Below are 12,871 nucleotides of genomic sequence, written 5' to 3' on the forward strand. Positions count from 1 at the left end.
CTGGCCTCCAATACTTGTGCTCACAAATAAACAGCCTTTTTCTGCAGGAAGCAGAGAGTAAACCTCTCCTAAAGCATCCCCAGACAAACACAACGTCACCAGTGGGTTATTTAGCATTCATGTCAGGTGAGATGGGTCAGAGCAGCCTGAGGCACAGTGACAGCAAGAAACCATGACTCAGACACTGACACTGCTCCACTCTTGCTTGAAAGAGTTGGTGGCTGAGACTCCTCTTCCTCTTTTGTAGAATCAGGGTCACCTTTGGCCTCTGAGGTTGCAGGATCTTGCACTTTTCAGCTCAACTTTGTCTGCTGAATTCCAGGGTGAATTCACCCTGGAATTATTCAGGAAGCCTTATTTCTTCCTGCCTTTTTAGACCTTAGGTTGTGTTGGGGTGGAAACCTTCTGTATACAGCATCTGACATTTGGTACAAAAACCTCCAATTTTAGCTAATCTTCACAGGCATGATAGTAAAAAAGTAAAACATTTGACTAAAACCTCATCTAGATATATTTTAATGGATTTTGTGGCCTCTCCAGTTTAAATGGCTTCTCGTTTGCCAACTTTCTGACATCCCAGTGAACACCTTGGTCCATTGGTGCTCCATCACCTTACAGATTCAATGGAGGAAATGGAAACCAAGCTCTGCAGCAGTGACAAAGAGGAAGCCTTCAAAAGAGAATTACCATACTGCATAGGAGAAATAGACTTCACAGCTTCTGGGAAGAGCCATGGAAAGGTATGGGCACTGAGGAGTTTTAACCCTTTTACTGCTGTTCTTAGCAGTAAACTCAGAGTCTTCAACAGTGAGGGCCAATGTGCCACAGAGTGAGGCACCACATCATACCCCAAGTAAGGACTCTGCCTTCCTGAACACGAGTGTGGTCTAAAACATGGCCTTCTAATATTCACAAATCAGTCACCTGATTTGCAATTACATGTACATGATACAAGTACAGGTGATCACTTTTCTCTTTAAAAGATAAATCAGTCTGTGCCCTGCTTCCTTCACTTTGTATCCTTTCCTTGGTTTAACCCACCAAAAATTAATCAATGTTATTACATTTTATACATATTCTTGAGCTGTTTAAAGGTTTTCCTTAAAGTTCTCTCTCTGTTCTGCTGATGTTCAGAGGGGTGTATATGGACTTACCCATCTCCTCACTAGTCCCATGCACAAGTTAGTACTAGAGCAGAAGGAATTCCTAGAAATTCCTGAAATCTGCCCCAAGGTTTTGTTTCACCACACAGACTTAAGCAGAAAACCAAAATATACAAAGAACTGAAAGAAGCAGTAGAATCATGTAACATGTCCTCAAAAAACAGATATGAAATCAGGCAAATATTTCAGCTTTTGCAGAAACAAAAAACACCTATGGAATTTTTTGGCTTCCCTAGGCTGCCATGAAACTGAAGGCAGTTCAAGAGGAAGCTGTAAGGGAGAGTGTGATTTGTCAGTCTGCAACACAGACCCATGGAACTTACCCTATTAGTGAAGCAGTAATTATACAGAAGTTTGCTAAAATAATTCAAGTATTTAGTTCTCTGTCAAATCTTGCTCAAATAATTTTTTCTTAAATAGCCAGTTTGATGATAATTTCCCTCCACTTTTACCTTCACATTTACCATGAACAGACTCTTTACTGTGTCTTTCCATCTTGCTGTTATTCATTGGGTTTTTCTTGTGTTTTTTGAAGTTTATGAAGGTCCAGAGTACCATTCACCCTGGAATTATATTTGAAGTTATGCTCAACAAATGGAAGCTACCTGCTCCCAATTTGGTTATCTCTTTAGTAGGGGGAGAAGAAGATTTTCAGATGAAACCTTGGCTACGGGACACGTTAAAGAAAGGATTTATAAAGGCAGCTGAAAGCACAGGTGAGTGTTTTAGGCTCCAAAGAAGAAATTTGTATTCCTCATGGATTCTCACACCCAGCCCCCAGTGATCTGGTAATGACAATGGACCTGCTCACACAATTATTTTCGAAAATTCAAGACTTTGCTGACTGCAACCTACATATAAATACCTTTGAAAATGAAAGTGATTGCGTAATAGTAGCAAAAATAAGTTCTTTCAAAGTAAATCCCTCTAGGTAACCATTTCTGAAGTGTGAAATTACCTGATATTATTCCCTCAGAGGTGATACTAGAAATATAGCATCAAAATGGGACCAAATACTACTGCCTCTTTTTTGTGCCATAACAAAATAATTCTGTGGAGAGGAGAGCAATCTGACTTCAACAAGAGTAAATTTAGGTCAAAACCAAGAATTTCTGCATTCTCACCTGCAAAATACAATGAAAATATCTGTGAGCATTTCACAGCAAGCTCTTGGTTTACCTTCATTGCTCCAGACAAGATTGTACCAGTTTTGCTTTTTGTAGTGAGACAGCCCAGTACCAGAGCTCTTTTTGGTACTTTTGTGCTACACAGATATTCTCCATCTCCCTTCTGTACTTCAGACTGGGCATCATCAAGATCCCCAGTTTCTTCATGTCACATATTTGAAAAAGGCCAGCTTGCTTTTTACCTAGGGCTCTCCAAATTCCTTGTCACTGTAACAACACTGCTGTAAATTCTATTATCCTGAAGAATTCACGCTCCACACACCCACAAGAACAGTAGAAGGAACTCCAGATTAGGCAGGTTATGCCTGAGCTGTTCTGCTAAGAGGTGACTGCGTGGGACTTTTTAGGCCTCAGTTCAAGTCAACAACTTCCCTGACTCTGCTCCTTTCCTTTTCCTTGTAAACCCCTCAGAGCTACCTGGTAGAGGGATGTTTCTGCTCATAGGTAGACAGTGAGTAACTCCAGAGTGGACTCAGCATTCTTGATGAACATATTAACATCAGAGTAAAGATGGCCACATTGCATCATGTCATACATGAAGAATGTTTACTTGAGCTCATAATGTCTTCTTGTTTTCTTTATTAATGTCTTATATATTTGCATGTATTTTAATTCTAAAAGTTACAGTCCATAAAAACCTGCCTTCACTTTATCTATTTTTTAAAAACCCTTAAATCCAGTACTGTAAGTAATGCTACCTACACACAAACACATTGCAATACAAACAAATTCCCTAACTGCTTTTTAAAAATAACTTCAGGTGCCTGGATTTTCACCAGTGCTCTGCGTGTAGGAGTGACGAGGCACTTGGTGCAAGCAGTGCGAGATCTTGCCCTGGCCAGTACCTCATCCACCCTGAGCGTGATTGCCATAGGAATAACGTCACTCAGGGAAATCCAGCACAGGGAAATCCTGGAAAACACAAAGGTACTGCTCTCTTATTCTCTTGTTCGGATGGAAGCCGCACCCTTACAAAATTTGTAACTCGTGGGCAGAAGAATTTTGATATAACTTTGAGGGGTTTAAGCTGTGTTTTGGGAGGAAGCAGAAACAGCTCAAGGATGTTGTTGGATGATTCTGTGCCCTCCGTGCCCAGCGGGTGGCAGCATTAGGCATCAGCAAAGCGAGCAGCGCAGGGTTGAACGTCAAGAAAATATCCCTGAATAAGGAAATTCTCATGGGTTTCTCCCTTGTCCACTTACTGCCTAGCTATTACTCCTAGCTATTACATAAATACTGCAAAAAAGCATATTTTATATTATGGGACACCAGACATAAATATTCCAGGACAAACTTTTCTTTAAGTGAACCTGAATTGGTATTTAATACACAAAAATTTGCTCAATGCAACAGGTCAAAAATACCAACCATGTAGGATTTCACCTAGTTATGGGGAGCTCTAGGGAATCCTCAGATCGGGTCAAGGGGATCAAAGTCCTTGGGAAGAAAACAAAAACAACACACCAGTAAATAAAAAAGGTCAGCCAACAAAATTGTTGCTGAAAGTGTTACTGCTGAATGGACACAGAAGTGGAGAGGAAAAAAAAGAAATAGCATTCCCTTCCTGTCACTGGATATACAGTCTGTTCAAAGTGGAATATTATAACAATAAAATAGGTGTTTATTAGCAGTGAATGACAGTCTCTCTGTACTATTTTATTCCCTGCAGAAGCTAAGAAACAAATTACAAAGACAGCCCTTTGAATTCACACCTAGCTGTTCTCTCACAGAGGCCTGAAAATACCAGCTAGAGATCATACCAGCAATTTATTGTCATGGGGTTTGTTTGTTTGCCAATAACAGCTACCTGTGTGCCCTACAGGTGGGACTCTTTAGCTGGAAGACTTTAACCTATTGGTGTGGCAACTGGGCCAAAAGAGCCTCAAAGGAAAGAACTTGGTTCATCATATTTGTGAATTTCGTTCAGGAAAGTTTGCAAATGCAAACTATTTCACCTCCCTCCTAGGCTAAGTGATCAAAATGCATCTGGATCTTTCCCTATCAGCAGCTACAAAACAAGTGCACTCTTTTTTTATTTTCTCCCTCTCAACTAAAGCCCAAATTTTTTGTCAAGGGATATGTTGCAAACAGCATTCCTGACCCTATGACTTCTGGCACAGCTTACAACCAAAGATATTTTGGTTTTTAGTCAGTAACTTAAAGACAAAGGAACTACAGACAGGAATGTTGATCTAAACCCAACTCTCTTTATATTTGGCACTGACACAAGCAACTTGTATAAAAGAGGGCTAACAACCCCCAACAGCAAGGAGAAAAACAAGCCCTGAAATCAGTGGTTCCCTCCTGTTGTAGTAAAACAGATGGGATTTAGTTTCCTTATGTAGGAAAAGCTAATTTTTTTAATTTACATAACTAATTTTTATATAGTTTTCACAGCTCTTTTGTTCAACTCTAACTGGTCAGTAGTTTTATACTACTTAATTTACTGGTTAGTAAATGGCATTTTACATCTTTATCAAATTTCTCTATTCTTGGATAGTTTACTTATTTTTTTACAGATTCTCATGGGGCAGATTTCTTGTTCTGTATGTGTGAACAGTTCTGCTACTAGAATAGTTTGTTTTGTTAACTGACTTTTTATTCCTTTGATTCTTTCTTGTGGGAACTTACAGGCTCAGTTGGTAAGTCAACAGCACCAAGCCTAATTTTATAAAACCTTTTATAATATCTTTACTTATACACAACACCCTCCCATCTCTTCTGTGTTAATGGTATGCTTTAAACACCGTTGAAAGATCACGTCCACATTTTCAGGGAATAGAGAGGAAACTCCCCAAAGGCTTTTTTTCAATTGGTTGTTGTGCCTCTGAGTCCTAATCAAAGGCCAGCTCTTTGGTGGGGAGGATTAATGTTACATGGCAGCAGAAGAGAGGCACACCCTCTGTCAAAGCAAAATCTGAAGAAATTAATTATATCAAGAAGCTTTCCCCAAGGAATGAGAGACAGAGAGAAGAAAGTGAAAGAAACATGCAAGTTTACTGCATTTTAGTGCAGGGAAAATGCAGTACACAGCAACAACTGCCAAGATTTTAAACAGTTGTGTTAATCTACCTGCTTGCAAGAGGACAATTATTAGGAAAATGAAAAAGAATAATCAGACATTTGTAGCCTGGAATGATGTACCAAAGTGGATGGGCAACAGAGAGAAAGATGCATTAAGAAAGAAAGGAGAGTTTGAAAAAGTCTATGTATAGAAGCCCACGTGTAGCGCAATATTTAGAACAAAAGACTGTAGCAGGGGTTCTGTTTTACCTAGAAGATGAGTTTGTGAAAAAAAAAAAAAAAAACAAACAAAAAAACCCAAAACAAACAAACAAAACAAAAAAAAACAAAACAAAAAAAAACCCCACAACTCCACTCACCCAAAATAAAAGAGGATTCCCCTTTCTAAAATCTGTCTGCCACTCTCTCTTCTAGAATGCAATTTCCAAACTGAGAATAACCATCAGATTTCATACAACCCTGTCAATTAAGTAAAGCTGTATATAAATTGACAGGGACATGAAGCAGGCTAACTCATTCACTGGCCTAAATATGGACAAAACACTACTGAAATTAATAGTTTTCCCCTCTTTATACCAGCTGAGGCTTCACATCTCCATACACAATTATCAGGTCTCATGGCCCCTTTCTATTTGTCCAATAAACCATTCCAAAACCTGCATTCCAGAGATGATGATTGATATCACTGTACTTTGCAGAGGCCAAGAGGGAAACTTCAGGGACTCCAGCTATCAGTCCTGCCAAACCTGGCCGCTTCCAGAAGGAACAGATTTTTCATCTTCACCCTTTTTTAAGGGTCCATCAAAGTGCCTCACAGGCGGTGAGCTGTGTCAGGGTGCAGACAGCACAGAAATGGAGAGGAAGGACATTAAAACATGCAGAGAACACTGACATCTCCCCTCCTCCCTCCAGAGTGAAAGCCTTGTACACTACCACTCAGAAGACAACACCCAAGGCCCGCTGTATTCCTTGGATCACAACCACTCCCATTTCATTTTGGTGGGCCACACCGCACCGGAGGAGCCGGACGGAACCGCCAAGCTCCGCCTGGCCTTGGAAAGGTACATCTCAGAGCAGCGCACGGGATACGGGGGTAAGCGGGCTCTGGGAGCCACCCAGTCTGAATAACGTGACCCCTGGCCCTAGCTCTAGCCCTAGTTACCCCCCAAAGGTGACCCCAGCTCTCAAATGGGCCCACAGAGGCAAGACCAAGTCAACACATTTGTCATCGTGTAAGAGGCACGATGACAGTAACTTCTGAAGATAAGAATTCTGCTCTTTGAAGCAAAAATCTGGGCTTTTATTGCATCTCCTTAAATGTGGGCTCAAAGCTGGTCTTCAAAGCACAGCTCAAATTGCCTTAAAAGACAACATATGGAAAATAAATCCAGCTGCAAGTGCCTTTACCGGTGGTTCTAAGAGATTGATAGTTGTTGTTGTATACTTTTATCCCCTCTCACACACAGGGCCTTGAATTGCTCCCACAGTGGAAGAAAAGACTTGTTCCAAAGCCCTCTGAAATATCTTAAGCCATATTTGTTTTGGGATAAAATCTTATTCCGGGTAAACACTGTAGCATCTAATGTCCCTCTGAATCTGTGATCTTTTTTGTACTGAGAACTGGGTATTGGGCAGGCCTCCTACTGCTATTTGTGGAAAGAACTCAGTTGTCGGGAGATAACAGAGCTACTTTTTTTTACCTTTGCTTTGTTTGTGTCATACATGCAGTGCTAGAACAGCTAAAACAGGAGGGAGAGCTCATGCATCAATGGAATATCGACTTCCACAGCCCATGGGGTGGTAGCAGAGAGGTACCTGAGAGCACAAACACACCTGAAGGATCTTACCTGGTGACTGAGACAGGAATGACCACAGGCAGGCTGAAAGGGTGGCCTGAGGTTGCAGTGCTGAGAGTTACAAAGCAGCCACTTTCTGCTCACCAACCAAATCTGATTGAACAAATCTCAGGGAACATAATTCTGACAAAGAATGCTGATTCATATGACAAATACTTTGCTGGAACATACTGTACCAGTGTTATCTTGTATTAACAAAACCAATGTCATTCATTTAAGCTCATTTATAAACAAGCTGAGCAAAGCTATGTGGCTTTACTGAAATACAACACTTTAATAAGGTCATGTGGAATTTCCCTGTTTAAAAAAAAATCTAGAAGTCTTTAAGAATATTTTTTTTTTACATATGGAATATTTTTTACTGTTGAGGACTTTCCAGATTCACAGCATAAAGTCAAAATCCATCTGACCCTCCTCTGGCTAAATTTTGACTAAATCTATGGCAAATGAAGAATATCTGTAGCCTTAACCATACTTGAGGAACCTGTAGTCCCAGAGGTCACTCTTCAAAGAGCATCACGAGAGAGATGCCATGCCATTCACTAAAACAAATTAAGTTTCTTACCAACCATATCCTGGCTAATCCCAGAGGTCACTCTTCAATGAGCATCACGATGCCATGCCATTCACTAAAACAAATTAAGTTTCTTACCAACCATATCCTGGCTACAGCTCAGTCCAACCTTATCTCTGTAGTCATCTCAAAAGAAATACAAAAAATAGCAAGTATAGATCTGTACTGAGTTTTGGGAGATCTACAAAGGGAAACATCAAAAAATTGTTTGAACCAAATGCCTTTTATCTTCAAGCTGAAAGAGGCATTAACCTCTTGATATTGCTGTTTTGATTGAGCTCCTTCAGGCCAATCTATAGTCACCTTTGCATTGCAAAATTCAGCATTTACAGTAAAAACCATCCAAAACTCTGTGGGCCCCTGTGGGAGGATGGCTCAGGACAGGGACCCTGACCCCAATTCTTCCCCCAATACCATGACATGTTAAATATTTCATTAGCATTTCTTTTAAAAGTATCAGACTGTGTTATTATTAATCACCACAGCAGGCTGTGCTGAATGAAACTTTAAGCTGTTTAAGCAGAGTAATAAATACATGGTTCCTATCAACTTGTATCTGACTCATCCTGCCTAGTCTACACAGTCAGCCTCTTCATATTCTTAAATCTTCCTTTCAGAAGGCTTTTGTCCTGGATTCCAGTCCCCCTTCCAGCACACACTGGGCACATGCATAACACCCAGGACAAAATGAGAGCTTTTCACCTCTGTGTCTTGCTGGAAGATGCCTCACTGGAAACCCAGCAGCCTTCTGCTGTGCCCTAATGCAGCTCCATTGCTCCCTGGCCTGACAACCCTGCAGTAAACAAATAACTTGAACAGCCAGCAGTGGCATGACACACAGAGATGCCAATATCCATATTTTGCAGCTGAGGTCAGAACAGCCTGGACTGCTTGCCTGGGATCACACACAATTTCCAAGCAAAGGTGCCTTTGTCCTGAATCCCAGGCCAGGACCCCTCTGTTAGGTCAGTTATTCTCTTCCCCTGCCACATCCTTCTGCAGGTTCATGTAGAGACCAAAACAGCACAAAAGGGAAGAAATATTTTCAAGGGGTCAGAAAAACAGCAATAGGTTTGTGAAAGCTGTTACTTTTTTAAAATTAAACCTTCTGTTTCCCAGGAACAGGTAGCATTGAGATTCCTGTGCTTTGCCTACTGGTGAATGGAGGACCAGGCACACTTGAGGTAAGAAAGCTGTTTTCAGCTTTAGAAAAATAAATTAACTGATGCCAAGCAATTAGTGGAGAATTTGGCTGTATGACAAATACATCTATTGGCACTTTGCATGAAGCCAAAATTCAAATCTACACACCATTAAGAACAGAGTTCTGTTAATCTTAAATTTGACAGTATTTGTTTGGGAGAAATATTTACTTTTGAATAGGTACCAGCTGATGATTAAAACTTCCATTGCCAGTGTCTAGTGGAATGAAAGAATCCAAACCCAAAACAAACCCACAGAAACCAGTTCCAGATCTAGAGAAACAGAAATACTCTAACTTGAGAACATGAACCAGAAAAAAAAAGAGGAATCTTTTAATGCTGTTCAGCAACAATGACACAACTGTCTGTCCCAGAGCTCAGAGGAAGCACAAGATCAGGTTTGCTGGATGTGCCATTTAAAATGGGAGTGTTCTGGCTCCACTGAGCAGAAGTACATTGTAGGATTGAAGACTGGAGTGTTGCCTGATAATAATACCAAATCTTCTTCAGCAAAGGATCCATTTTGATTTTTTTCCTGAGTGGTTCTACAACTTAAAGAACCTATTAACAAGGAGATAGTCTTTGATTTTTATTCTACTTTACTTATCTTTTTTATAATACTGTCAGTCTAGAAAACCTTTAGAGAGACATAATTTAACTATAATTTAAGGTTTCCAAGTGCTGAGACTGTGATGTGCAAGCTGGTAACCCCTTTCCAGAATAATGACTGCTTTCTGGGGATGTTTTCTAGTTTCAGTTTCTGGTATCTTGTCATCACTTTTGTCAGCTGGACTAAAACACACACTCATATTAGAAATCTCTCTGCTTAAACAAAGGTTATGTCACCTCATGATCTTGCTTCCTTTCTTTCATGAGAAGCTAAATATTGCAGTGTTTCCTGTATCTTTGGTTTAGAAAAATCCCATGTCATGACACGTAAATCCTCTTTTCAAAGTTTTACAGAACAGTGTGACTGGAAGACAAAAAGTGACTGTCTGGAGTTGCTCTAAACCAACTTGTGCTGGGAAAGAATGACTGGCCACACTTTTTTAGAATACCAATTTCTTAAATGGATTTCTTAAAATGGATAATGCACACCAGAGACTACAAACAGTTTTAAAAAACCTCAATACCTAAACTAAAGAAAAAAACCCTTGCACCACAATTGAATCAATGCAGTTTTGTATAACTCCAGAGGAAGAAACAGACTGGCAGCAAATACACATTTTTGCAATTATCATGCCATGGCCTCTGCTTTCCTCTTTCAACAACCTGCCTGACTCATTCTAATTGCACAAGTAATAGAATTAGTGGCCTTTAACTCTTGTAGTTGCTATGATTCAGTGGTTTCTTCCTGTAGCTCAATGTTGTGTTCCCACAGGCAAATTCCTGATTTTCAGAACATATTGCCAGGTTTAGCAGACAGAAAAAAAATAAAAGCCTATACTAAAAAGCCTGCTGATAATTTCAGTACAGGGTTACTCTCTTGTACTTGAATATGCTGAAACAGAGACTTCAGGGTAAAAAACAGACAGGGTCAAAGAAATTTTGTGCATTGTCTGTCCAAGTCAGGTTGCTTAGCTACTCAGCAGATGTGTCACGAAAAGAAGCAGAGTCAGAGACCTATACATGGATGACCTGCTACAGAATTAAAAAAATCCTAATAGCATAGAGGAGTCTGGACTGATTCCATAGTGAATCTGATTTAGGTACATATTTATTTCTGGTTTGCTAGAAGTCCTTCTTTTGAATAACATTTTCTTTCCACTTATGAATTTTAAATACATCTTATTTTAAACTACAGAGAATTGGCAGCGGGTTGGAAAATTCTGCTCCCTGGCTTATCTTAGCAGGGTCTGGAGGTACAGCTGACATCTTAGCAGCATTCATGAATGACCCACAGCTTATCATGCCAGAAGCTGTTGAAAAGCAATTTAAGGAGAAATTCCCTGCAGAGAGCTTCTCGTGGAAGGACATTCTCCAGTGGACAGTGACGGTGAGTTCATGGCTTTGAAAAGCCATCATACTCACAAAGCCCTCTCCTCACACTTGCAGCTTTGGTAGCCACTTCAGTACAAGTTTGGCAAGAAGCTACTCAGAAGTTTTAGGAACTCCAGTGCTTTGACACTGGTGTCATAGAATGCCTCTCTAGCATTAAAAATCAAGTGGTCATGCAAATCATGCATTTGACCATGCAAACTACTTTTTGCATGCATTTGATCATGCAAACTACTTTGCTGCCCCAGTAATTCAGCTGAACACTGAGGGCTCTGTCCTTCCTCAATTACTTCCTCAAGTAACAGCCAGCACCCAGGAACCCGACAGTCCTTCTGTGGGACACGAAGCATTATTTATATCCACAGCTGTGGAGCTTGTGCAGCTGTGACAGAAGAGATCTAATTCATGATCTACAGCTGGTAAATGGAAACCTCGTTGTGGATAAGCATGAATAAATTAAGTGGAATGAAGCGCGTTTAGAAATGATCCTATCTACTGTCAGTCACTTGTTCTTTACGTATCATTGTTCTTAAAACAGAAAGACAAAACAGATTCATAGATCTCCTTTACTCTTTGTCTTGGGGTACACTTGCACAAGTCTTTTAGGAACAAATACCCACTCTGAGATTGTCCTTGTGTGAAGAGCACTGGGTGCCTCTGAGATAAACCAAGTCCACCTGACCTGGCCTGCTACTTCTCCTTCGCATTCCCTGCCATAATCCTCAGCTTTAAAAGTTCCTAATATTAATTCCATTAGGAAGAACTTTACGAAATCACTAACAAAAGGGGATGAAAGTCATCTGGAAGCAATATTGCCAGAGGCTCACAAAGTCTCAGTGCAGCTGCACTGCGAGAAAGAAAACTCAATAAACAGAGAAGCAGAAGGAAAGATAAGAGTACTGTATATATATATATCAATATTTGAGGACTTCTACTCAGAGAAGAGTTAGAGACTATGCTTTTAAATAAACAACTCAGAGAGCAAAACTTAAATGTCAAAGGAGGATGAGGTAAAATGAAACTAGTGGTATGCTGGCTATAATGTGATTTTGAGTCAAATAAGAATGTAAGTTAAGGAAGGATCTTTTAATTAAAGCCCTGCTCTGGTTACCAGAATATTTAAGTTCTGTTCCTCCTATCCTGGTAGGTCACTTGGAAAAGGCAGTAAAAATCCCTCCTTGCCTTATGAGTTATTTATATATGGGAAAGTAATAATATTGGCCTTCTTGCCAAACCTCAGCTTTACAACTAGAATGCAAATTTTTGGGAAATACTGTCTGGGCATGTGGGCACTAATGTGCATCCAAAGGACAATGTGTAAAATTACTTTTGTTTTGACTCCAAATAGATTCAGAATATTATTTCACACCAGCATCTTCTGACTCTACACAACTTTGAGCAAGATGGTTCAGAAGAACTAGACACAGTCATTTTGAAAGCCTTAGTAAAAGGTAAGATACAATAAGCAAACATTGTAATGTTTGTCTTACTTGACTTACTTCTATGCCATAAATATATTTCCTTTTTCCAGAGCAAATTCAGTTGACTGTTGGATCAGATTTCATTTCTGATGCACTGTTCTTTTGTTTGTTTATTGACAATTGAACTGTGGCAGTTACTGTAGCTCCTGTAAGCTTCTTTAAACTAGTGCTTGCTTTTTCATCTCATGCTATTGTATGGTTCTATTTTAGCCACTCCTTTATTTCACTGCTTACTTCTCTTGATAACAGAGGCAATAAAAGAACTGAAATATACTGGAGCAGTATATCATTCCAATTAAACCATTAAAAAAAACCCCTCAATGAAAACAAAACCAAAACCCACAAGTAGACCTTTGTTTAAGGTCTACTACCTTTGTTTAAGAAAC

General features: G+C 39.9%; 1 protein-coding gene across 1 annotated transcript in view; it reads left to right on the forward strand.

Annotated features, from left to right (window-relative positions):
- Positions 1 to 623: 623 nt before the first annotated feature.
- TRPM5 (transient receptor potential cation channel subfamily M member 5) overlaps positions 624 to 12,871 on the forward strand; it is a 38,478-nt gene continuing 26,230 nt past the window's right edge. Inside the window, exons 1-7 of the mRNA XM_039728397.1 lie at positions 624 to 740; positions 1,699 to 1,879; positions 3,111 to 3,277; positions 6,287 to 6,467; positions 8,924 to 8,988; positions 10,811 to 11,002; positions 12,353 to 12,455. Coding sequence (XP_039584331.1) covers positions 624 to 740; positions 1,699 to 1,879; positions 3,111 to 3,277; positions 6,287 to 6,467; positions 8,924 to 8,988; positions 10,811 to 11,002; positions 12,353 to 12,455 — 1,006 coding nt within the window. The remainder of the gene's footprint in view (positions 741 to 1,698; positions 1,880 to 3,110; positions 3,278 to 6,286; positions 6,468 to 8,923; positions 8,989 to 10,810; positions 11,003 to 12,352; positions 12,456 to 12,871) is intronic.

This window comes from Passer montanus, unplaced genomic scaffold (assembly GCF_014805655.1).
Source record: "Passer montanus isolate IOZ18808 unplaced genomic scaffold, ASM1480565v1 scaffold65, whole genome shotgun sequence".
Lineage (NCBI taxonomy): Eukaryota > Metazoa > Chordata > Aves > Passeriformes > Passeridae > Passer > Passer montanus.